The sequence below is a fragment of the Gallus gallus genome, chromosome 3, assembly GCF_016699485.2.
Source record: "Gallus gallus isolate bGalGal1 chromosome 3, bGalGal1.mat.broiler.GRCg7b, whole genome shotgun sequence".
Lineage (NCBI taxonomy): Eukaryota > Metazoa > Chordata > Aves > Galliformes > Phasianidae > Gallus > Gallus gallus.
The window spans coordinates 29,118,840-29,145,080 of record NC_052534.1 but is presented as its reverse complement, the minus strand read 5'-3'; the positions used below and the strand labels follow the sequence as shown (position 1 = coordinate 29,145,080).

Sequence of the window (26,241 nt, the reverse complement as noted above, 5' to 3'; positions counted from 1 at the left end):
GATATGATAATGTGTGTCGTGTATTATTGATTTCTGCAAGATTTACATATATGAAGTTAACTAATATGGTTTTTATTAATAAATATTTGTAAGGAAAAGCAGCTAATGTACATATATCTTAACGCAAACTGCAATATTTCTGTTTATTGGGTAAAAAAATGTTAAATATATTTGTTAGGAGGGTATTTACACAAGTTGTGCTTTGGTTTCTTTTCTAAAAAGGTGGGTAATTTGACACAATGTTACATAGAAATTGTTAACTTTGATAGGAGTTTCTTTGCGCCTCCTATCTGTTTTTGGAATGTTTTTAAGATTTCCTGTATCTATAAAAGGCCATTTACTACTGCATCTATTTAACTCAATTGCAGGTGCCGTAGACTACCTAAAGGACTCCAAACCTGGCAAGCATTTTTAGATCTCAAGAAAAAAATTGATGATTTTAGTGAGTCTTGTCCTTTGTTGGAAATGATGACTGACAAAGCAATGAAGCCAAGGCATTGGAACCGTATAGCTGAAGTAACAGGACATCAATTTGATGTAGAGTCTGATTCATTTTGCCTTCGAAACATCATGGAAGCCCCCATTCTTCAAAATAAAGATGATATTGAGGTAGGTGAATACCTTTTTTGCCCTTCATTTAATGATATTAACAAAGAATATTAAAAATTTTGTTCACCTAACTTTTAAAAATATTTTTTATATTGTTAAGGGTCTTGTCTATCAAGCAGACTGTGCTGGTTTAAATTAATGCTATGTTTAGAAATGTATAAAGAAATGCAGAAATGCTAATTGGAATCTTTGGACACATATTTGTAGATGATCTCTTCTTCCTAGTCCTGATTTCTTAGCGCTTGTTTAACAGAATATTAACTTCAACTGATTGCATTCACCTAAATTTTTATTGTGTGACTGCTTTAAAGATTTGTAAATGAATCAAAGGTTTTAAAGAGAAAAACTCCATGATTCCTCATTTAACATGAATACTTTTCTAGATCTTTGTAGTCTTCTGAACTACACAACTCTGAAAGTTTCCCACACAGAACCTGAAAAGAACTCTGAGTGGAGTTTGTGAGTGTTATAGGTTAAATACAGATGCAAATGATATGATTGTATTCATACTTGATTTGATTTATTTATTTTTTAATGGAAGCATTACAGGTTGATCTACTTAATTTTAAATTCAAGTTCTGATTTGAATGGGATATTGGATTTTATGATCTCCAGAGATTCTTTCCATCTGAGATGCGATTCTATAAATTGAAATGGGACAGGATTAAGAGCTGGTAACAAATATATCTATGTCATTACCCAAAACCATATACAAATGATGATTCAAAAATCATGTGATGCAGAAATAACAAGATACGAAGCCACAGAAATGGGTTACTAATGCATTTCCAATGGAGTATTTTTCACTTATCCATATACTTCATTTCAGAGAGATTTAAGTAAAATTAGTATAGTGATTTCTGTATTTGTGATACAGCCATATTTCTTACAAGATTTCATACACCGACCATTATTAGAAGATTAACATTAGGAATGGTCTCATTTATGGAGAACAAAGATTCTAAAAAACGTTTTTTTCTTTTCAGGATATATGTATTTCTGCTACAAAGGAAAAGGATATAGAAGCCAAACTATCTCAAATAAGTGAAAGTTGGGGAAACCAATTTCTGAGCTTTTCATCATTCAAAGGGAGAGGAGAGCTACTGCTAAAGGGATCTGAATCAGCAGAAATCATAACTTTGATGGAGGACAGTTTAATGATTCTTGGTTCTTTACTGAGCAATAGGTACTTTCAAAATGATTTTGCATGGTGTTTTCAGTAACTGCACTATTAGAATAAATCAACAGTAAATTTGAATTGAATGTTATTTGTTAATGAAAAAAAAGAATAAAAGTTAAAATTGATGATTTAAAAACTTCCTCTACTGGCAGACATTCATATGTTAGTAGCAACTTATTATCTCAATATATTAGAGTATAATAAAATTGTTAGGAACCGTTCAGGAGATTCTTCTTGCTCTCTAAGTGAAAAAAAAAATTGTTTCTTATCCCTCATATTTTAGCTTCTTATTTTGGAATAGCTTTCTTTAGAGTTAAATTTCTCTGTTTTTCATCCTTTATTTCAGATACAATGCAGCATTTAAAAAAGATATTCAGAGTTGGATTTCTAAACTAAGTGGCTCTACAGACATAATTGAAGAGTGGTTGGTTGTACAGAACCTCTGGGTTTATCTTGAAGCAGTTTTCGTAGGAGGAGATATTGCAAAACAGTTACCGCAGGTAAACTTCAGTGTTTGCCTATTACATATTAATCTACATTAGTACACATATCTGTGTACTAATTTCCAACAGAGTATGCTATGAAAACACTTATTTTTTTTATTGTATATAGGAAGCAAAACGTTTTCAGAATATTGATAAGTCATGGGTAAGAATAATGCAACGAGCTCATGAAAACCCAAATGTAATTGTCTGCTGTGTTGGAGATGAGACTATGGAGCAACTTCTGCCTCACTTACATGAACAACTGGAAGTATGTCAGAAGTCACTTACAGGGTATGAATTGTTTGATTTTATATATATAAATATGTGTGTGTGTGTGTGTGTGTGTTTGTATTTTGAAAATAATTTATATTAAATCAGTTTAATTTTAGTTCCAAACTAAATATTTAAGGATTTTCTAAGAGAAAACTGAAGACTAAATCTACTTTTTCTACATTATAGCTACACAGTTTCTGCTTACTTCTCATCTGCATGTTTCAGTGTCTAGAAAGAGAAGCCTTCCAAACTTTTTGTAACTATGTTTCTTCATAACTGCATAGGTAACTACTAAAGATGATCTCTCTTGAATGAGAATTTATATTGATAATATTTGAAAGGTAAGGATTAGTTGCAGTTTTAGGAGTTTTGTTTACATAAAATCAAATAGTAAATTCTCAGCTTATTTTCTTTGGACCATTGAACACAGATTTAGCAGACTGAAAGGAAATGAGGACAAAGCAAACAGTATCTGCTAATTCCATAATCTGCAAATTACAGATGTGCAGATCTAATTGCTAATCTGCTATAAATTTCTGGTGGGAAGGCTGATTCCAGTGTTTAGTGTTCTAGCTTTCAGTGTATTTCTAAATTCAACTGTGAGAGAATCATAGAATCACCAAGGTTGTCGGAAAAGACCTCCAAGATCATCCAGTCCAACCACCTACCTATCGCCAATAGTTCCCACTAAATCATGTTCCTCAGTACAAATATGAGGTGAAAGATTCTAATGGAAGTCTTGTTCAATTTTAAAGGTACTTAGAGAAGAAGAGGCTACTGTTTCCTAGATTCTTTTTTGTTTCTGATCCTGTCCTTCTTGAAATTCTTGGACAAGCAAGTGATTCTCATACAATTCAGGTACAACCATAGTGTTTTTTTTTCTGCTTAGAACAAAAAGGAAATTAAAATATGGAAAAGAAGTTAACAGATGAGAATGTTAACATTTTCTTGCAAATTCTGGTGATTTTGTTTGTTTGTTTCTTACTCTTTAATCTTTAACAAAATAGGAGACAGATATCTGTAATTAAAAATATTTATATTCAGAATCCAGAACACTAGAATGTGTTGAATATGATCCCCTTTGATTTGCTGGAGGTTCCTTTAATAGAAGGGACCCTGTGAGACCTTGTTGATTAACATAGCACTAAATCAGTCTGGCTACTCTTGGATTGTAGCTGAGAGCTGAGATAAGATAGTAGATCTAATGTAATAACTGATATTTGTTCTGCTCGATCACCTGTGGAAACTGTAAAACCATAACACAAAAAAATAACAGATTGAGATAAGATCCTACGCAAATATTTCTGCAGTTACTATCTTTGGATGGCCTGAAGCTCATCCATAAGTTCAGACAAATCTTCACAGGATAACCTTACCTTAAATTTTGTGTTTTTTTCTATGCTAACATTATTTAATGTTAATGTTACTGAATAATTTGAATGACTTTTGAATTATCCTTACAGCCACATCTGCTTTCCATATCTGACAATATAAATGAAGTAGAATTTCACCAAAAGGATTATGATCGCATACTGGCAGTCATATCAAGAGAAGGAGAAAAAATACCGGTAATTTGCTGATTTTTTTATTTTATTATTATTTCCTCCTCCCCCACAGAAATCTCATAATAGATAAATCATTCTATTATCGAACATATCAATATATATTAAGTTGAGTTACTGTTAATTACAAATACAAGTTTCAATCATCAATGTAATAAAACTGTTGTAATTTTTTGCAGTATTTATAGCATTTAAATTTGTAATTCTTGTGCAAAAAATTTTAGTAACTCTCTATTAACTAACAGTATTGAACAGAAGTTTGTTAACTATGTCTTATTTTCTCCCTTTTATTAATTTCTCAGTTGGACACACCAGTGATTGCAAAAGGACCGGTAGAGCTTTGGTTGCAAAATTTATTACATGTTCAGCAGATTTCATTGCATGGTGTAATTAGGGCAGCATATTACCAAATCAGTGACACAGGATATGATCTGCTGAATTTTCTCAACCACTTTCCAGCACAGGTGAGAATACAGAATGTGGGTTTGTGTGTGCAGTCTAGACTGTGTGCTGGGGGGCCCGGGAAATAAACAACATATAGACTAATGGACTGTCTATATGAGAAATTTTCCAAAGAGAAAACAAGGATATGAATCTACCCAGTGGCAGGCAGCCTTTAATGACTTCAATTCTGGTACACAATGTATGGCATAATATTTTTCTTGTAATCCACCTTAAAATAATTTTATCTTCTCATAGAAAATACAAAGTAGAGCTTACATCTTGATATGCAAAGAAAATTTATGGTGCAGATTGATTTCTCATAATTTATGATTGCAAGGGCTATTGTTATGGTTATCTCATGATGATTTATGGGACTTAGTCATTATAATACACACCTAGTAGAAGCCTCTTGAATCTCTTGAAGGATTCTAGTTTGCACAGATACGTCTCCATCTTGGTGATTGATCATAAATTTCATTAGGAAATAATGAATTGTTTCTCAGCCTTTCTGTATTCTGACCCAGTCATTCCTTTCATTACAGCAGTAGGCATAATTATTTTATAGAATCTATGCAAATATTAAAACTGGCCGATACATTCTTAATTTTAAAAATTGGTCAGGACATTTAGATTTTGAGCAGAATTAACTTAAGACTGTGTTTATTATAGTTGTTTCATCTTAGCAGAATTTAAGATGTCTATTACTTTAAGAAAAAAAGATTGATGTACTGTCTGTTTTGCCTACATGTCAGACATTTTGAGGTGGCTTTCTTATCACCTGGAAAGATCTTGTTTCCCAATCCAAATGTTACGATTGCTGAGACTGCGCTAATTAATTGTGTTAAAAGCAGTGGACAGAGTGGGAGGAGTAAGGAGAGGAGAAAATGGTCTTTAATGAAGAAATGCAAAGTACAGAGAAATAAATGCTTTGTTATAGGACAGAGAAGAAATTAGGCAAAATACTTAGAAGTATTTTATATATTTTCATTCCTTTGAGTTACCTTTTTACTGTCTCAGATGCTTCTGTTTTAGATAGCTTGAAAAAGTTGCATCCACAGGTGTTTTTTTACCCTCTAACTCAGCTGTCATTCTAAAATAAATTAGATTGTTGATAGCCAGATTACTCTAAAATGAGGAGATGTTTCCTGCTTCTCAATCTCTGTTGCCTTGAATTTGTTACATATATTGGAGACAAAAAGTAGAAGGTGGCTGTCAAAGTATTAGGTCTAGGTGCTTTGTAAATGTAACAATATGGGAAAGAATGGTACTGATAGAATTCTCTTCTATCATGTTTTGTCATGGATATCATTTGGATTCATGGAAATCATATATCACTTACATGGATATGTGGTAATCAAAATCTGAGACTGCAGTTTACACTCAATGTCCCAGATTTATTTGGAACCAAAAATACTTCCTAGATCAGAGTGCTCTGATGAGGACAACCAGTTATTACTGGTTAATGCATCCCATGTTCAGTAGAATATAAACACATTTTAAAAAAATGTTCTTTCATTAGCTGTGAACTGTCAGAGAAAAATTTTCAGCGGAATGTCTCCCCACAGTTTAAGATCTGTTTGTTTCTGATGCTGGAGTACACTTAGACTGGATTGTAAGTGAAACTGAGGGTTGTGCTTAATCTGTGCATATCTCAGTGTGTGATAATTTTTGTAACTTTAAAGAAATGTTTTCTCAGGAGTTTGAAATCCTGTAACAGAACCAACTAATCATTACTAATCTGAAACAGAACCAGATCATTATGATGAGGTGTTATTATAATGGGTCCTAGTGATAGTTTGGCCCTCTGATGCTGTAATTTATTTTCACATTATGCCCAAAGCATTTAAGAAAGGGATAGTATTGAACAAGTTATTATTTTGTATTCATTCACATATTAAATTTGTAGGTTGGATTACTGGGGATTCAAATGCTGTGGACACGTGATTCCGAAGAAGCTCTACAGAATGCTAAAGAGGATAAAAAAATCATGCAAGTGACCAATGGGAGATTTCTGGATATTTTGAATATGTTGATTAGCCAGACTACACATGATCTTTCCAAGTTTGACAGGGAGAAGTTTGAAACACTCATTACCATTCATGTACACCAGCGCGATATTTTTGATGATCTGGTAAACTACAGGTTTTGATTTCTAACAATTGGTCGCTGTCTTCCATAACACCTGATTTATTCTTTGTCTCTCCTGCTCCTTCAGAGGGCAGGCAACCGGGATTTTCTTTATGGTTCCTAAAGGGTATATGCAGAAGAAAAACAAATGAAAAAAAATCCTAAAATCAGTCATTTGCTTGAACTTCTTATAATCTGCTAAGTTCTTTACATTCATTTTATTCTGTGAGAAATGCTATATGTTCCTCAATAGTTTTACTGCTGATGACACGAACATACTAGATTATACAGATTTTACCTTCTGTGTCTCCATTAGATCCTTCCTGCACCACGCCTTTTGTTACTGTGTGTTTGGTGAATTCACATAATGTGGATTGCTAATTTCACTTGGAGGATTAGATGCAAAACCGAAGCAATTTAAGCTTCATTTGATTAGCATCAAGTTGATTACAATCAGTTGAAATGATCTGTAAATATTATGTGGGGTTTATATTTACTTCACTTTGCTTCTTAGGAACTCTAACTTAAGAAATCACTCATTATTCTAATTATTTGCAAATTAGGATTTTATTGCGCTTATCAAATATATAAAATGAGTGTTAAAACATGGATATTTGTTTACTTTCTTTCAAGGTAAAAATGCACATCAAATCACCAACTGATTTTGAGTGGCTAAAGCAGTCTAGATTTTATTTCAAGGAGGATCTTGATCAAGTTGTGGTATCCATTACAGATGTTGACTTTGTTTACCAAAATGAATTTCTGGGTTGCACTGAACGTCTGGTTATAACACCTCTTACAGACAGGTTAGAAACATGATTATATAGAAAAATGTTTATTACATATAGTGTTTATTTAACATAATATCTTCGAAGAGAAATATTCTGAATTAAGCTCTATGTGTTCTCGGTCATTACCAAAAGTCTTCTTATACAACTGCTTATTTGTATCCCTAAAAAAAAAAAAAAAAAAAAAAAAAAAAAAAAAAAAAAAAAAAAGAGGAAGAGAAATAAGTAAAATACACTCACTATTTTGTACATGTAGTCAGCAGAACTGAGTAATTACACACTAGTGTATATTTTTGCAGAATTTCTATTCTGAAAAGAGAGATTGGATCAAACGTTTCAAGCTCTGTAATAAAGGATTCTATAAGGGTTTTGTTGCTACCCTTAATGTCAGGGAGTACCTGTACTACCCCAATGTCTTTGAAAGTCTAGGACTACCAATTATTAGTACTGGGAAACAACCATTAATTTTGTTTCACATGTGGATTAACATTGTTTTGGGATTTTTTTCCTTTGTAGTTCCATGGCATCTTCCTCAATTTATCCCTTTCTTGAGGTGTCACTGTTGGCCAAATGGGAAACTAGACTGCCAAAAGATACTTCATTTGCCAAAAATTCCACTCAATATATTGCAATAACTTCCATGATATCTTTATTAACTTTGCTATTTATGTGGAATGTGGGTCTGTACAGCTTTTTAGAACATCTTTATTTCTCCCGAATAGATAGGACTGCTATTGTGACAATATGGAAAACTCTGTTCATTTCTGCAGTATATTGTACTTCACTCAGCAATCAAATATTTTCGGCACAAAAAACTTAATTTCTACTCCAAAATTTGTCTTTATCCCAATAAACCCATGGAAGTAAAATATTAAAGTTATTTATATTTCTTATTAGTTAACAGAGTCAGATAATAAACATCAATAACCTTGTAGTGCAAATTTGATATAAAACACCATGATGATTCAGTCTAAACCATAGGAACTTGGTAGTTATTAAGCTCTATAGACTAAAAACTCTGAAAAATACTTTTTAGCAATGTTCGTTATTTAGAGCTAATTTGACAGTGAAGATACCTCCTCAGTTGTATAGAAACTCGGTCACTTTAAGTAGAGTATTACTCTGCCACTTAACTGTGTGTGAAAATCATAAGGATCACATGTAACTAAAATGGCAGTCAAGACTCTTCAGAACTGGAAAAAAAGAAGTTGGTGATTCGAAGTTTTAATCCATAATTATGGTGAGGGCCATGTATCCTTATTCTTTCAGACTTCAAGATTTAGATGAGAGTAGCCTAACCTGGTGAATGGCATAAAGACTAAAATGTTGCCAAAAATGATAAGATGGTATCATTTAACATCAGAATCATCTCATTTTAGCTTCAAAATAATTAATGACAATTTAATTCCTTTGTGTTGTTCACTGATGTGCTATTTTGTCTAATACTAACACTTTTTAATGTACTAGATAAAGATCACATTTTTTTTGCTATTTATTAGTAATGCTTCTGCATTTTATGATTTTGCCACCCTGAAATTTCTGTGTTCAAGTGAAATCAATGAAATTGCTTATGAAGAATTGATGCTTTAACACAAGAATATATCACATAACTCATTTTTGTATTTATATAAAATATATCTTCATCATTGTTTAATAAATTGATATGTTTTAACGTTTATAGGTGCTATATAACTTTAGCTCAGGCTTTGGGAATGAACATGGGAGGAGCTCCAGCTGGACCAGCTGGAACTGGTAAAACAGAAACAACGAAAGACATGGGAAAGGCTCTGGGAAAATATGTCGTAGTCTTCAACTGTTCTGATCAAATGGATTTCAGAGGTTTGGGTAGGATTTTCAAAGGTAAGATTTCATAGAATCATATAGGATGGAAGGGACCTCCACAGGTCACATAGTCCCCCCCCCCCATGCTCAGATCAGGTGCAATTAGAGTAGGATGCCCAGGACCTTATTCCCATTGGGTTTAAATATCTCCAGGGATGACTAGAACACTTCAGGGCCGCTGTTCAAGTGTTTGACCAACCTTGTAGTAAATTTTTTGGTAACTGTATTGTCTTGAACTTTCCCATATTGCAACCTGTGTCCATTGGCTTTTCTTTCACTATTCATCTCTGAGAAGAGCCTAGCTCCAACTCCAATGAACAGCAGTAGTCTTTTCAATTAGCTTTCTCTTCAGGCTGAAGAAACTGTATTCTCTCAGCCCCCTTTTTGAATCATGTCCTCCATACCCTGACAATCATGGCAGCCATCTGCTGGACTTGTACCAGTAAGACAATGTTTTTCCTTTACTGGAAAGCCTCAGACTGTGTATGCTACTACAACTGCTATCTCACAAGTGCAAGGTAAAGCTGAACAATGATTTCCCTCAAACTTTTGGATAATAAGCAGCAGGATACCTCTGCAGCAAGGGCGTATTTCTGATTCATGCTCAGTTGTTAAGGATGACACCAGGTCCTTTTCTGCAGAACTGCTTTTTAGCCAGTCAGCACCAAGCATGGAGTTATTCTCTCCCAGATAAATGACATGTTGGACTTCATATAGTTTCTGACAGTTGATTTTTTTTTGAAGTTATAGTATTGCCTGTACTGAGATGCAAAAGGTGAACTTATTCAGATTTTTGTTGTTTGGTTTATCGAAGAAATAATTGTAGCATAAAATTGTCTAAAGCTGTATGTTTCTAAAAGCATCTTCTTTGAAAGATGAAAACATGAAAGTTAAAAAGCAGGACTTTCTGCAACATTTTAGTTTTTTTGAAGTTGTAAGTCACTCCTTTTTTATTTTTTAGATGAATCATTGTTTTTTTTGCAAAATAATCAAATTGCCACATTAAAGATTCCATTCATGGTAAGATCAGTAGCAAAATCTGCTAAATGCCCCGAGATAAAAGATGTTTCTGATTTTGATTCACTAGCAGGCATTTTGTAGAAAACTATTTATTGATATGAAAATACTCAGGTGGTTTGGAGGAAGTTAGACCTTGGCCACTGGGCAATAAATAAAGCCAATTTTTTTTCAGTTATTTGAAGAAAAATATAGACATGTAGTTCTAGTATGTCAAATATACCTGAAGGGAAAAGAGATAACACTTTTTTTTTTTTATTCCCCCCCCCCCTTTTTTAGGCCTTGCACAGTCTGGATCTTGGGGATGTTTTGATGAATTCAACCGGATTGAGTTGCCTGTCTTGTCAGTAGCAGCACAACAAATTTATATTATCTTAACAGCAAGAAAAGAAAGAAAGAAGCAGTTCATTTTTTCTGATGGAGACTGTGTAGATTTAAATCCAGAGTTTGGAATTTTCCTTACAATGGTAAATATAGCAATAATTACCTAGAAGTGACAAATTATGCCATATGACATTAATGATGTGACAAGGTGAAAGCAACTTACTTGACTAATTAGTTGGAGCTGTTGCTAAGAAATAGACTGAACTAGCAGAACACATAAATAATTCTTCATGCGTTAGATGCATTAGAATACCTGCATGCCTTAAATTTTACTTCAATATTATTCCTGAGGTTCGGTGCATTGCACCTCCTCATTACTGTGCTGCAGTTTATTGTGTCATCTACCTAGAAGTTTGGCCAGACTTTCAGAATTCTCTGTGCTTGTTGAGAGCAGTAACACACTTCACTACCTTAACCTGAAATGCTTTAACATTATTAGCGAGAAAACTGCTGTAGGGGAAAAAAAGAGACCCTTTTCTTAAATCTGAAGGTTTCTTTCCAGGAAAGGCAATTTTCAAGTAGGTATGTCTTGTCTAATGGATACTTTATGTGGATAAAAAAAATAAAGCTGATTTACAGAGGATGATTATGATGATCCCCCTCCTCATATGTTCGTGACAACAGGTCTTTTCAAAAAAAATTATCAGTTTCTTTCATTGGTAATATAGGATGTGCTTACTAGTTTAGACACAATACTGGTTGTGCAGTTTTGGCCTTTGTGACAAAGGGATCTGCTCTGCTGTTTGCTCCAATCCTGGATTTAGCATAGGCATTATGAAAAAAAAAATGTCTTGCATCATGAGATTTTTATGGGTGACATTTATGGGAGACTGTTGTACAATGGCAAGTTGTGGAAAATTCTTGCAGTGTATATACATCAAGGTGGTATATATGTGTATATATATGTGTGTGTGTGTGTGTGTGTATAATTTTAAATGGGTGATTACCAACTATTACCCAAAGGTAGAAGCACAAACTCCTGGATTTAGAATAAGAACTTTCAGAATATGCTGTCTTGTCACTGTGGGATTCCTGAAGCATTGCAGGACTGATTCCTGTAATCTCACGGGTGGGAAATTTTACAGTGTATGTTTCCTGATGCCAAGGCAGATGGCAATCCAGGATGACCTTATGCGAAATAAAACTACGCATCTACATGTTCAAGTGCAGATTAATAACTGAGGTGCTTATAAATATCATTTATCAATTATCATTTTAACTTTTATTTACCATTATTATCATAATCACTTTCAATCTTTTGAATGTAACCTGTTTGGTGTCAGTTATTCAACCTGTTTGCAGCAAGCTTCCGGAAATCCTCAGTCAAGCTTAGTCATTAAAACTGTATTCCATATGATTTGTCATAAAGTTTTCATGCTTTAATTTTTTTGTCTGTCAATTTTACTGCACTTACAAAATATGCTTTTGTATTTTTAAATCATTATTTAACTTAGTGCTATCACTGAAAGTATTATAATTTCTTAGATTTTTTAGATTTCTTCAGCAGATCGGATCCACTCAGAAACTATTAAATGTTCGTCGAGGATCTATACTTCAAAGATAAACTTTTAAATATGAGAAATATAGAGAACATCTTTGTATTTCTTTACCATAGACAGGTTATTATTTTGTTGGTTCTTGCTAGTCACTGAATCTTTAACGTGTCAGAAGACTTACCTCTTCTAAACAATACTTAGGAAGTTCTCTTCCCCAAATGCCTAACATTTGATCAGTGTCAGTTAAGCTAGTATCAACTGTATACTCTTTAGTTACTAGAAATCTCTCCTTAGAGAGTTTTCTCTAGAGAAAATAATGTGCTATCATTTTATTATACTTATCTTGCTGAAATCTCAGTGTAGAGCTTTGGGAATACACTAGAAGCAATGAACCAAGTAGATTTTATTCCAAAAAAGAATTTAAATTATGATTTCTGGCTTATTATGATATACAATTTCAGTTATAATGCAATTTTATGTAATTATTAAATTCATAGTTTGGTTGAAGTTTCTTCTTCATATTTTAATCATTAGTGGAGAAAGGAGGTAACTTAGCAGATCTAAGTATTTATGCATAAGAATCATAGAATCATAGAAGGGCCTGGGTTGAAAAGGACCATAATGATCGTCGAGTTTCAACCCCCTGCTATGTGTGGGGTCACCAACCACCACACCAGGCTGCCCACAAAGTTTGCATTTCTCAAAAAAAAAAAAAAAAAAAAAAAAAAAAAAAAAAAAATTGAATGATGGAAATAATAATGCAGTTTGTTTTCTTGTACAGAATCCTGGATATGCTGGACGCCAAGAGCTACCAGAAAATCTCAAAATTCTGTTTAGAACTGTGTCAATGATGGTTCCAGATAGACAGGTACAATTAATAACTGAACTGGGAGAAAAAAATGTACTTTGATTTTTGAATATTTTAATTTGCTTATCTATATAAAAAACAAACAAACAGAAAAACTCACCTTATTTCTAAAACGAAAACATTGTGTTTCAGATAATTATAAGAGTTAAGCTTGCAAGTTATGGATTTATTGATAATGTGGTTTTGTCTCAGAAGTTCTTCGTTCTTTATAAACTTTGTGAGGAGCAGCTCACTAAGCAGGTAATGTTATACGTTCTCTTCTCCTTTGTCTTAGTATTTACGCAGTGCAACCCTTTAGATTTTGATTTGTACAGGTTGTTTCTGAACAATCACTTTTATGTTTTTAATATTGGAGTAGTTGAAATATAATTGAAGCATTTTTCTTTTAACATTTTTGAACCATGTAAGTTCATGCATGTGTAGATACATTAATTGTTAAAAAATTATGATTTGTAGTTGCCCATTTATGAAGTTCTCTGCCTAAACGTGGTAGGCAGGGAAAATTAACCTTGTGTCTCATTTTTCTGTAGTGCTTAGTGAAGTCAAGAGAAAGCATCTGTAGCTTCAAAACTGCAGGAGGAATGTCTTAAGTTTGATTTAAGTCACAGCACTTCTTTGAATTTCACAGCAGTTTGTTCTGAAGCCTTGGGTTTAAGCTGCCTTAGTTGGGAATGTCCAGGGTAGAATGCAAATATTGTTTTTTTAGAACACCAATGTAGAGAGCTACAAAATAGTTGCTATATCAGTTCATAAATGATGAAGTCAATGAAATCCAAACTAGAAAGCTTATACCCTCCTTCCTGAAAATAAACTGCTTATCTGTTATTTATTTTAATAGAAAACTTCCTAAAGAACCACGACAGTTCCAAATTCAGTTAACTTTTCCAGGCAAGGCGACTATACTATAGAACAGACAAGTAAGATTTGCTATTCTAATGAAATAAAGATAGAGAACTTGTTACTGATGCATACACTGTATTTTCACATTCTACTAGGTTCATTATGACTTTGGTCTGAGGAACATCCTTTCAGTACTTAGGACTCTTGGAACTCAAAAAAGGGCCAGACCAAATGATAGTGAATTAAGCATTGTTATGAGGGGACTAAGAGATATGAATCTTTCAAAGCTGGTAAGAATCTAATTGAAGATTTTAGCACCAAAATAAGCAGAGCAGCTAGTCATAACTGTGTTATAATTAAGCAGCAGTGAGCATTCACTAATCCTGAAAACAGTTATTGGAGTGCAAAGATTCAACTGAGTTAACAGTGGTTTGTCTGGGGGTATGATACTTTACATACTAATGGATATAGACTGATTACGATCAATAAAAGGAATAATTTGAATATGAATTAAGTATATGTGCCATAAATTTAGTGTATGTACCAAATCTGCAGGGTATGATATCCAGCAGGGATGAGAAATCTCTTTAACACATTTTTTAAAGTTTTTATAGGTGCTCTTTAAGCATTAGAATTGAAAGATCATAAGCTTTATAAGTATAGATTCAGTGTGTACTGAGTGAGAAATGAAATAAATTTCAAATTTATGTTTCAAATGACATACAGATGACATTATGAAAATGCCGTCAGCTTAGTGAGCTGTCCTGTTGGCTGACTGTGCTTATGAACGCAAGCACCTGTATTTAAAAACTATATTCTTATTGTTTAATATTTTACAGTAGATATCAGTTTGGGTTTAAGAACTGTTGATAACTGGGCTTTAACACTGAATAACTTTTTCAGATAGATGAAGATGAGCCCTTGTTTCTCAGTCTTATCAATGATCTGTTTCCGGGGTTGCAGTTGGACAGTAATAAATACAATGAGCTTCAGGCTGCAGTAGCTAATCAGGTTGAAGAGGCAGGATTGACTAATCATCCACCATGGAATCTTAAGCTTGTTCAGGTAAAAAAAAAAAATAAAAAAAAAAATCTAATGTCTTCGTAGCAAATGCAAGTCAGAACACCATGTTAGTGGTTAAATCACTGTCTCATTCAAAGACTTGTGCTGCTTGTATAAGAATAAAGTAAAAGCTGAATGTAAACCACACTGGGAAGACTAAACTATTATTTATTTATATCCAGAAAAAGAAAAGGAAAAAAAAACAACACCTTATAGAATGCTGCTAACCCAGCCTTTCCCATATATTTTTAGTGCATCTGTTATCTGTTAGTGCATTTAGTTATCTGAATGAAGAAGAAAAGTATGTATTTAGCTCTCTAAACATGAGTTTCGTAGGCTAGAGTAGGGGCAGTAGGGCATAAGAATGCATTTTGAAGGCCAAGGCAGTAAATAAAATGTAACAAAAATAGCCAGGTCGCAACTTCTACAGCGTAGAAGCTAAGAGCTAAAAGAGCTATCACAGGACAAAGAAAAATATAAGGGGTATGTATTTGTATACTTGAACAGATATTGTAGTAGACGAATACTTTCTCACATAAGTGTTAAGAACCTGTATTCTGGTTGAGTAATCATCCAGTTTATATATATTGGGTTTAAAGAAACAAAGTGTAAGGATGTGTAGAGGCCTCAGACAGTATTAGTGTATGTTACTGCAACCTTACGTAAACCTATGACAAGGTTAATTATGCAAATGAGCAAGCTGGAAGTGCTATAAAAGGAAAGAACCAAAGGAGCAAATATGAATGAACTGTGACTTTCAAGAACATATGTGGTTGAATGGTTAAAGCTATGAAGAGACTTGGAGGTTTTCTAGACATTAAATGTGAACCAGCCTGACTACTGTCAATTTGTGTCCATAGTGTTCAAAGCTAGCTTTTTCTGAGGTACATGAGCCAGGTGAATATTGTGGAAAGACCGCACCTATGTGCAATATGTATCCCTGTTACCCGAATGCAGCGTTATTAGTAAAAATGAGTAAGAAAACTTTAGCATCTGAATGGGAGATGTTATATAATTGTTGGCAAAAAATGTTGCCTACAAGCAACACAGAAGTTGTATAATTTTGACATAATATTTTGTTCTTGGCATTTAAGGAATTGAAAGACAGACCCTATACATTGCCAGGTTGCTTGGACTGTTGTAGCGTAGTATGTTTTGTTTGCTTTATATTGCATGCTCTTTAGACCTAAACTACATTCTGACTGCAAAGCAGAAGACCTGAGGTGTTCCAAGGAATTACTTACTTTGTCTCTGGAACATTTGTATGACGTGATGTTTAGTAAACTTGTGATTTAATAGTTAAACTATAATTTTGGACTATAGTAACTTGTACATAAAAACTTCAAGGAGGTCCTTTAAGTATTAGATTTGTTAAACAGTTGAGTGGCCTTATAAAATGCTATAGGAAGTGTTGTATCTGTTTACTTCATGTACTTAAGATGCTTTAGCACTTTCATGATTATACATTCTTGTGTTAAATGTTTTGCTACTATTCATTTTTTTCCTTTTGAGTAATACAGAAAAAGGCTACATTTAGTTCTGTAAGCCATTTTATAGTAAATTTGTTTGGTGTTTAATAGATAAGGATACAAAAGTATGTACAGTTCCTCAAAATGCTACAAATAAGCAAATACAAGCTGATTTCTGAGTTCCTGATCTTGAATGTCTAATGTATTCATAATCTGTGACTATCAAACATGCATAAGTTTGAGGAAAAATCTTCCAAAAGCATATTTTTCAAAACATTTTGCTTTTTAATAGTTGTATGAAACTTCTTTAGTACGTCATGGGCTGATGACACTTGGACCCAGTGGATCTGGAAAAACGATGGTCATAACTATATTAATGAAAGCACTGACAGAATGCGGACAACCTCATAGAGAAATGCGAATGAATCCCAAAGCTATTACAGCTCCTCAGATGTTTGGAAAACTAGATGCTGCAACTAATGATTGGACAGATGGAATATTTTCTACACTGTGGAGGAAAACATTGAAAGCTAAAAAGGGTATGTAAACACTATCTTTGGGTTACAATGAAAATGCTTCCTGAATGATGTGTTGAAAAGAATCCCAAGTTTGAAAATAAGGTGAAGTTCTCTCTTGAAAACAAGTATAGATGATATTGCAGGTCTCTTCACAAGAAAGAGGAAGAGTTTAAAAACGTATTGTTTCAATATTGACATTAAACAATAAAAACAATAATAAATAAATGTTTGTTCCCTTGCCACTTTGGTTCTACAGTGCAGATGTGTTACTGGGAGGGTGATAAATTACAGTGAAGATTTACTTGTACTTACTGCGCTAGCTTTAATATTTTTTTCCTGTTGTTTTTCGTGTGTTGACTACTTATTTTTATATTGCAGCGTACTGAAATTCCTTTTCACGGAGGATTCATTTGCACCTTAAAATATTTGTACTAATGAAAGGGAATTCTTCTAGGGTACCTTCCAAGAAGGTGATTCTCTTTTTAAAAAGGGGGGAACAGAGGCCAAGAAGGCAGAGAACCAAGATGCCAAGGCTCCCTTCCTCACTCGGAAGCTGTTCCAGTGTTTGACTACCCTCAGAGTAAAGAGATTTTTCCCAGTACCGCTGGTCTGAACCTCCCCTGGTGAAGATTTGTGCCATTCCTGCACATCCTATTGTTGATTACCAGGGAAAAGGGAGCAGTAGCTCTCTCTCCACTTGCCCTCAGGAAGTTGTAAAGAGCATTGAAGTCTCCTCTCTGCCACCTTTTATCCAAATTAGGAAAAGTGAGTTCCACCTTTCCTCATAGGACATGACCTCCAGACCTTTTACCTGCTTGGTTGCTCTCCTCTGTAAAAATTCAAGTATCCTAACATCCATTCTATAAATATCCTTTATATAAATTAAATTATTTTTTTCAAGTCAAGTCTGTTTTGCGTGACTGTATCTAGTAAACAATCTTTCTCTCTTTGCCTTAAGCCATGAGCATTTCTTCTTAATTTCTCCTCTTTTCCTGTTGAGGAGGGAGAATTGTGCTGTGCAATTCATACAGTAATGAATATCTGTGAAGACAGTAGAATTTACAATAAGCTTGTTCTTTAAGTATGGGTATAGGAACTATAACACTTTTCATTGTTGTTTTTCGTTTGTGTTTTTTTTTTTTTTCTCCAGGTGAAAATGTGTTTCTGGTTTTAGATGGTCCTGTAGATGCAATCTGGATTGAGAATCTAAATTCAGTTTTGGATGATAACAAGACTCTCACTCTAGCAAATGGAGATCGAATTCCCATGTCTCCTACTTGTAAGCTGTTATTTGAAGTCCACAACATTGAGAATGCTTCTCCAGCAACAGTTTCTCGTATGGGTATGGTCTACATCAGCTCTTCTGCCCTTAGCTGGAGACCAATATTACAAGTAAGATTATCGTTGCTAGCTACTCCTAATTTTACTTGGCTATATGCTTATACCAAATAACATTGTGGATGTTCTTCAGGCATGGCTGAAAAAACGTTCTGCTCAAGAAGCTGAAGTTTTGCAAAGTTTGTATGACAGAATCTTTGAACCAGCATATACATACATGAAACTAAACCTTAATCCAAAAATGGAGCTTCTGGAATGTAACTACATTATGCAGGTAAAACAGATACTGTGTAATTTTGCATGAATCGACACTGTAAGTCTGCTAAATTGAACAACATGATAGCAATAAAATTTCATTTGAAAAGATTGTTTTGTGATGAAGATAACCACAGCCTTAATATTAGTTTCTTAGGGAATACAGGAGAAGAAGTTAGAGATGTGCAGAATAAACTTCTCCTTATTGCTTCATATTTAAACTGGTCTTAAGCTGAGTAGAATTTGAAGGCTTTATTTGGTTTTCAGAAGCATCTGGTTAATAAGCTAGTGAGTGGTTTCATTCCAATTCCATAAGCGCCAAACAGACTGCAGTAAAGGTCAGACCAAACCTACCTTCAGTACTTTCAGCAGAGAATAATTCTGTTTTTATCTCCAGATGTGATTTCTGTCAGTCAGTGCTTCCAAGGTCAACATAGTTATTTTTGCTTTCCTCTTCCTGCCAGTCACAATTTTTCTTCAAGTGGGAGCCAATCAGTGATTTTTTTTTAATAATAAAGAATGTTTACTTCACACATCTACTATGATTGCCAATCCTGTACTGCATGACTCCAGCTGTTTTGTTTATGATTCAGTTGTCATGTGCTGATTCTGAGTCTCTAGACTCCGTATTTGTCCATTTAATCTGTTTTATATTGACAGTGTCATAAATTCAGAATAAGAGAATAGACAAAATAATATTTTTGCTAACACCGCAATTAATATTAAACTAGCCAATCAGCACCTGATATCTCTTTCCTGTTCACTGGGGATTTAGCTTCAGATTTTCAATAGTTGGAAGTATTTTGCTGCAGATGAATAGCTACAACAGATGGTACAAAGATTAACTATATTTCTATGCTGTTTTTTATTAGGTTTTCTTCATAAAATGTTAGCAAGTCAGTGTCCTACACATATTATTTTACCAGTAAAAGATTTCCCTGATTAAACCTGCACAGAATATTTCTTCCTTTAATGAAAATCTGGAGTGAGTTTCTGTCACAGATGTAACCGTAAAACCCTTAGTGTATCTTTATGCTAATGTTTATCTATGATCCAATGAGATCAGACCATTTATTCTACTTAATCACTTTATATATTCAGTTACTCACTTGTTTCCCCACTCTAGTTCACTTTCTTATCCAGGTAGGGATATTACTTTTGATATTGTAAGTTCAGGCAATACAAGCACTTGCAGTTACCAGAGTCAGACCAATGCCCATTTGCATCATCCAGTGTTTGTCTGCATGCATCATTCTGATCCACAGGATCTTCCTCCACTTCCAAGATCTTTCTTTCAACCATGATCTTTACCTCCATCTTTCACTTATTTCACTTATTTCACCAGCCTCCCAGCTGGTAGTTCTATCTCATGTCTCTTTGTTAATTTCAGGATATCGGTGTGCAAATGACTTTTAGTCCAGGTGTTACCAAATTTGTGTACCAAACTAGTTGCAGATAGCAGATGTGTTCTTAAGAGTTCTTGTGTTCAATTTTTGGATATTTACCCACAAGTATTCACGTACCAATTATCTGTTGTTTGTGGACATTCACAGTTAAATCTGTTTGTTATTTTTTTTTTCCCACACCCATGACAGCTTCATTATTTATTTATTTATTTATTGTCGAAGTAGTGTCACCATTGCCTGCCTTCCTTATACTTTCCACCGTCTTTCTAACTGTAAATATCCTATCACTGTTTCTAGATTCTTTTTTTCTGCCATTTTTGTTTTTGTATTTGTATTTTGGCTGTTTATCTTCCTCTGTACAACCTTATTAGATAGACAAGTAAAATTTATTTGAGAAGAGTCAACAGTTTTATTTAGGGCTATCCCACCTTGTAGGTATATTTGAAAAGTCAGTTTCCTATTAGATGTGGTCTTCATGAAGAAATAAAAGTGTTCAGTGAAGAGATTTACATGGAACTTAAGCAATAATAACAAAAGTCAAGTGTTATATTTCTAGGTAAATAATTAATTACAAGGTGTGAAACAAGTGATTGAAATAAGGCAGCAATTCTTACAAAGGAGAGAGGATACCACTGATCCTGAGGTAACAGTGCTGGGGCTGGTGCCACTCAAAATATTAATAAACAACTAGGAAAAGTTATAGCTGAAGAAGTTTACTGATGACACTGAATTGTTGAGGGTGTTGAGGACAAAGCAGCTAACCATGAAGAGCTATAGACAGACTTTATGAGACTGAATAAATAGATAATGAAATGGCAAATGAAATTCATGGAGAGGTTCACACAGGAAGAAAACAAACTGTACTGTGATGCATGTAGCAGACCTATGGAACATCTTGCTGAAGGGTGTTCTGGATAGTAAAAGTTTATGTACGTTCAGGACCGGACCTGAAATTTTCATGGTTGAAAAATCTATCAATGATTACTAAACCCAGGGAAAGGCTATTTGGTTTAGAAAGCCCTACACTGAAGAGAGTACAGGAAGTACCACTGGCAGTACCGCTGCAAGCCAGGAGAGTACCAGTAGGATTTGTCATAGTTTTCCTGTGTTTTGACTTTTCAGAAGGTATCCACTTTTGGTCACTATTACAGATGAGATGCTGGGAAAAAGTGTTTTCATTGTGCTTTTAAGAACCATTTGTGTATTTTTGAGGCAGTTGGTTTTTGTCTGTTTTCTTTCTCCAAAAACTTGTTGCAGAATACTTTTATAAGCCAATCCATCACGGGAAAAATTTAAAGTGGGCTCATGTTTGAGGGGATTAACAGATTTTGTTCAGATAAACAGATACAGCCTGTTTCTGAAATAATTAGATAGCATATAATTTGTCTTCCAAAGAAAATTAGTGGCATTATTTTAACAGTTTTAAGTATAATTAATACTAATCTTTTTAGAACTGATTTTGAAAGCAATTAAAAGTATTTAAACTATTTAGGTCCCTATATAATATATTATAAAGTCCCTATATTTTAAATATATTTATAATATATATTCTTGCATATAGATATTATATGCACATGTGTATATATATGTGTGGGTGTATTTGTTTTTATATGGTACTACATTACTTCCAGGGGCTGACTGGAAATCTGATTCTCAGTCTCAAAAGACATATTTTGAATCAATGTGTTTGATAATGCTGTGTACAGAAAAGTCATATGAGTGATATTATTTAAGACAATCAAAATAAACATCTAGTTTGTGAACGATATCATAAATACTGAGTTACTATATTTCTGAAATCTAGTTCCTTAAAAACAGGGACGCAATCAAAAAAATTGATATTTTAAAGATTTATTTTCTTTTTTACACAAAGTGGAAGTTGATGTGATATATGCAGTATTTGACCATAATTGAGATAAAAATCATTAGATAGCAACTGAAAATTCTTCTGTGTTTAAAGATAGAAAATTATGCTTTAAGGAATTTTCAGAAGTGAAGAGGCACTTAAATTATCATGTTTAATTAAGGCTATTTGGTTTTGGAATTATGAATATCCCACAAGATAATATAAATACTCTTAAAATGTTGTTCAGTTACTCTAGCTTGTAAGTGAGGTTATGTAGATGTATTTTAAAAGAATATTTGACTGCCAAAGTACTGAATAAATTTAAAAATGTGCAGGTTCACGTGGATACCTTTAATCTATTTTCTTGGATTTATGGTTCTGAATGTTATGTTCTTCTTTGATATTCTGAAATTTATATTATTCTTTTGTAATCTGTATCTGTTTTCAAGTTATAATTTAAGGTTTGTATACATATGAATAATTTACGTACATACATGTATGGGGATGTAAAAATAAAAAGCGGTTATGTAATGCTGTCTTAATGCATTATAGTTTAAAATATTTTTCAGACCATTAATCTTCTGGAAGGTTTGATTCCATCGAAGGAAGAAGGTGGTTTATCAACTATATCTCATCTGCATAAACTGTTCTGCTTTGGAATAATGTGGAGTTTAGGTGCCCTTTTGGAGTTGGACAGCAGAGATAAACTTGAAGCCTTCATCAGAGCTCATGATAACAAATTAGATTTACCAGAAATTCCCCCTGGCACCGCTCAAACAATGTATGAGTTTTATGTTACAGATTACGGTAAGAATAATCTCAATAATAAAAACAGACTATTTTTTACTGGCATTTTAAAACTGAGTGTACCTCACTAGAAATTTGAAGTTACTCCTTATTACTTGGTTGTACAAGCAAATATTTTGGAAGCATAGTAGTAGCTCGTATTCTCTATGCATCAACTCTGTCAAGATAGGAAGTTAGAAAACAGGCATAGAGTTCACATTGGTAATGTTTTCTTATTTCTTTTGCTTTTAATTTCATTCTTACATATTTTTTTTTCCTGTTATCTATCTTTAACCAGTCTACATTTTTTAAAAATAATTTATTTCCAGGCTGTTCTAGATTAATTTAATTTTACATTTGTATTTAATTTCCTCACAGCTATTATTTTTGGTTAAATGTATAATCCAATTTAAATTCCACTTTATAATCATTGTTTATCCGTGTTTGATAATTAGTAATGAATCTTAGAATTCATAAGACCAATTCAAATAGTATATTATTTTCCACAGGGAATTTGTAGGTTAAATAATGCAGGCACATCAATTTCACTAAGAATTTACTGTTCTTTCACAGTATGTTCTCATAGAAATGCATCTATTTCTAATTTATCCAAATTCAGATATTTTTCTGTCAGCAAAATTGATTTCATTTATACACACCACCTATATTTTCATGTTCTGTAACTTTTCCAGCAGAATGAGAACAGGTTTTCAGGTAGCCAGTTAATTTAGGTAGCTATATATATATTTAAATAGTACATATATACTTAATAGAACTTTTTTTTTTTAATTAACAAAATCTTTTTTAATTTTAGGTGATTGGGCACATTGGAGTAAAAGTGTTCAGGAATATGTGTATCCAACAGATAGTGTCCCAGACTATGCATCTATTCTGGTTCCAAATGTTGACAATGTCAGAACTCAGTTTTTGATAAACACAATTGCAAAGCAACACAAAGTAAGTACAAAATTACTTATTTTAAGTGTAGAAAGACAGAAACTTTCATATATACTAACTTAGGGTTGCAGTCACTATGTGCCTTTAGTCACAACTTTCCAGCTGCACCATTATTTACATATTGTTTTTATTTCCTTAACATGAATCCTCTACAGTTATTTCTGTCCCGCAAAGAAGTTTAAAATATCTTGATAAAATATTTATTCCCTTAAAACTTAAACCCAACAACACATCATCTTTCTTAGAGAAAAGACTTAAAAGCTTGTTCCCAGTCTTTATGCCATAGTCCTCGTTCTAATTTATACTTTTTTGAATGGGAAATAAGCATAATGAACTTCACATGTCAATTCATTATAAACATGAAATCACTAGCCTTTATGGCATCTTTTATTTTCAGTAGGAAAGCTGTACCTAATGGCATTACCCCGACCATAGTAAAGGAGAAAACACGTTATACATAGATTTAACCAGTAAGATCCAACCTGGCATTGTGGCCAAAAGATCACATCATTCAATAGTTTTTTAAAATGTAAATATGTATAGCCCTGTTTGCACAATTGATGCTCTGGAAAAACAAACAAGCAAAAAACCCACAGTTGCTTTAGCACAATGTTATTAACAGTCCTAGCAACTTAGAGTGGAAACCTGTGCTGAATTGTGAAGTACAGTTCAGTGCACTCCTTTCTTGGAATCTAGAGCCAAAATTAGAAATACCGAAAGTGCATGATCCAGTGATGGAACTTGGCTTTTCTGTGAAATTCTGGCATTTAGCACAAAACCACTTACTTGGATTTGATAAACTGTTCCTGAGCCCATAATGTGGCTGTCTCTTTGAGGTATCTGACACAGATTATAAAAACATACCTAATGTTGATATTTGAGAACAAATGATTAATCTTTGTATGTCAATGCCTTGGGAAGTATTTGTAATATTTCCAGGTACATTCTTTTGCAATCATTACAGTGCACATAGCGAATACTGAAATATTCGAAAGGTAGTTTCTATAGCATACTCTTTTTCATGATTCAGTGCTCCTGTAATGTATGATTTTACCCATCTCTCTACTTCAGAATTCAGTGTATCATGGGACTTGTGTCTGCATCTTGGTTGAGCCAAATTTTCCCATCTAAGATAGCAGTCAGTGTGCTTTATTTTCAACCATTCCTATTTTGTAGGGCATTGAATTTTGATTTGAGGAATATATTTATTATGTTCTCTCCTGAATCTTAACAGCATGGACTTTCTTTCCAGCTACAGCTGAATTACATGAACTAGATAAAAACAAAGTGATATTTTATAAGTCTGACTTGTTGATTCTCCAAAGTTTATTGCTATCTGTGTTATAGTGGTCAGTTGATCTCTTGGATGTTCAAGAAATAGGATAAGGAATGATACCATACAGGATCATTGTGGTTATCTGTTGGAGAGCATTAATTTAAAGTAGGAGGCAGTAACAAATATTTGAACATTTCAAATACAATATTGTCAGGGATCTCCTGCATCATCAAGCTTAGCGCCCACAATCATAAATAAATACTGCCCTCTTTGAACTGATTAAATTCCTTTCATGGGGTGGACGTAATAATGAAGAGAGTGGCATATGTCAAAGACTTAAGTAGGATGAAATTGTAATCTGGAAAGAAAACATGAAGGAGTCTTATATGTCTGAAGAAAAGAGCAAGGTTCCTATTTAGTTTTCCTTTCATGAAATGAAATGGGAGATTTCTTTAGGAGATGTAAAAGAATGGAAAAAGTACAACTACAGCATTAATCTGTTACTTCAGCAACATTCTGATTTTAACTCAAATTTTACCAAGATAATAAGGAAACCAGAAAAGCTTTCTTTTTCTTGATGTATTTATTTGTTTGTTTGTTTATTTTGCATGAAGATGACACTTAGCATACAGATTAACCAGAAAATAAGATATTAAAAGTGAAGGCAAAAATAAAATACCTACTAAGGAAACAACTTGAAACAACATTCAGATTAGTTGTTGGAGACCACTTTTCATTATTTAAAAAAAAAAAAGAAAAAGAAAACAGAAACGAACACTTCTTAAGGCCATCTGCAATCTGCAATCACTACTGCAGTGAATGTGTTAGGAAACTGAAAAGTTAAGCAACTAGTTTAAAAAAAAAAAAAAAAAAAAAAAAAGCAAGCAAACAGAAATACAAAACATCCCTAGAACATTTTCTCTTTATACTTTTGACTCAGTAATTAATGTCTTGGAAAATGGAGGTGGCATGAAAAACACATAGTGTGTCATTGCATATGGACACACAGAAAAAACTATCAGAACAATAAACAATCTAATATTAGACCAAAGTATTAGAGAAAAAAATCCCTTTGTCTAAAATAGCTCTGCTACGTGTATTCAGTTAACAATTTTGGTACTACTTATGGAATTTCAATGTCTATTGCAGGCGGTTTTGCTCATAGGAGAACAGGGAACTGCAAAGACAGTCATGATTAAGGCATACGTGAAGAAATATAATCCAGAAGAACATTTGTCAAAATGTCTGAACTTTTCATCTGCCACAGAACCATTTATGTTTCAGGTAAAAATATACCCTTTAAGCAATTCTTGAATATATGCTTAAATATACTTAATTCTGATGATAAGTGAGGTAGAAATATAGTTTAAAGGAATTCTTTTTTTTCACCTAAGTCACCTAAAGTCTTCAGAA

General features: G+C 33.3%; 1 protein-coding gene across 1 annotated transcript in view; it reads left to right on the top strand.

Annotated features, from left to right (window-relative positions):
* DNAH8 (dynein axonemal heavy chain 8) overlaps window positions 1–26,241 on the top strand; it is a 129,477-nt gene that overhangs the window by 53,606 nt on the left and 49,630 nt on the right. Inside the window, exons 36-56 of the mRNA XM_040697634.2 lie at window positions 369–609; window positions 1,596–1,795; window positions 2,136–2,289; window positions 2,402–2,565; window positions 3,303–3,405; window positions 4,011–4,115; window positions 4,412–4,573; window positions 6,460–6,684; window positions 7,314–7,486; window positions 9,150–9,328; window positions 10,607–10,794; window positions 12,989–13,075; window positions 13,208–13,315; window positions 14,071–14,205; window positions 14,819–14,980; window positions 16,739–16,985; window positions 18,115–18,356; window positions 18,436–18,576; window positions 22,379–22,616; window positions 23,410–23,552; window positions 25,978–26,112. Coding sequence (XP_040553568.1) covers window positions 369–609; window positions 1,596–1,795; window positions 2,136–2,289; window positions 2,402–2,565; window positions 3,303–3,405; window positions 4,011–4,115; window positions 4,412–4,573; window positions 6,460–6,684; window positions 7,314–7,486; window positions 9,150–9,328; window positions 10,607–10,794; window positions 12,989–13,075; window positions 13,208–13,315; window positions 14,071–14,205; window positions 14,819–14,980; window positions 16,739–16,985; window positions 18,115–18,356; window positions 18,436–18,576; window positions 22,379–22,616; window positions 23,410–23,552; window positions 25,978–26,112 — 3,532 coding nt within the window. The remainder of the gene's footprint in view (window positions 1–368; window positions 610–1,595; window positions 1,796–2,135; window positions 2,290–2,401; window positions 2,566–3,302; window positions 3,406–4,010; window positions 4,116–4,411; window positions 4,574–6,459; window positions 6,685–7,313; window positions 7,487–9,149; window positions 9,329–10,606; window positions 10,795–12,988; window positions 13,076–13,207; window positions 13,316–14,070; window positions 14,206–14,818; window positions 14,981–16,738; window positions 16,986–18,114; window positions 18,357–18,435; window positions 18,577–22,378; window positions 22,617–23,409; window positions 23,553–25,977; window positions 26,113–26,241) is intronic.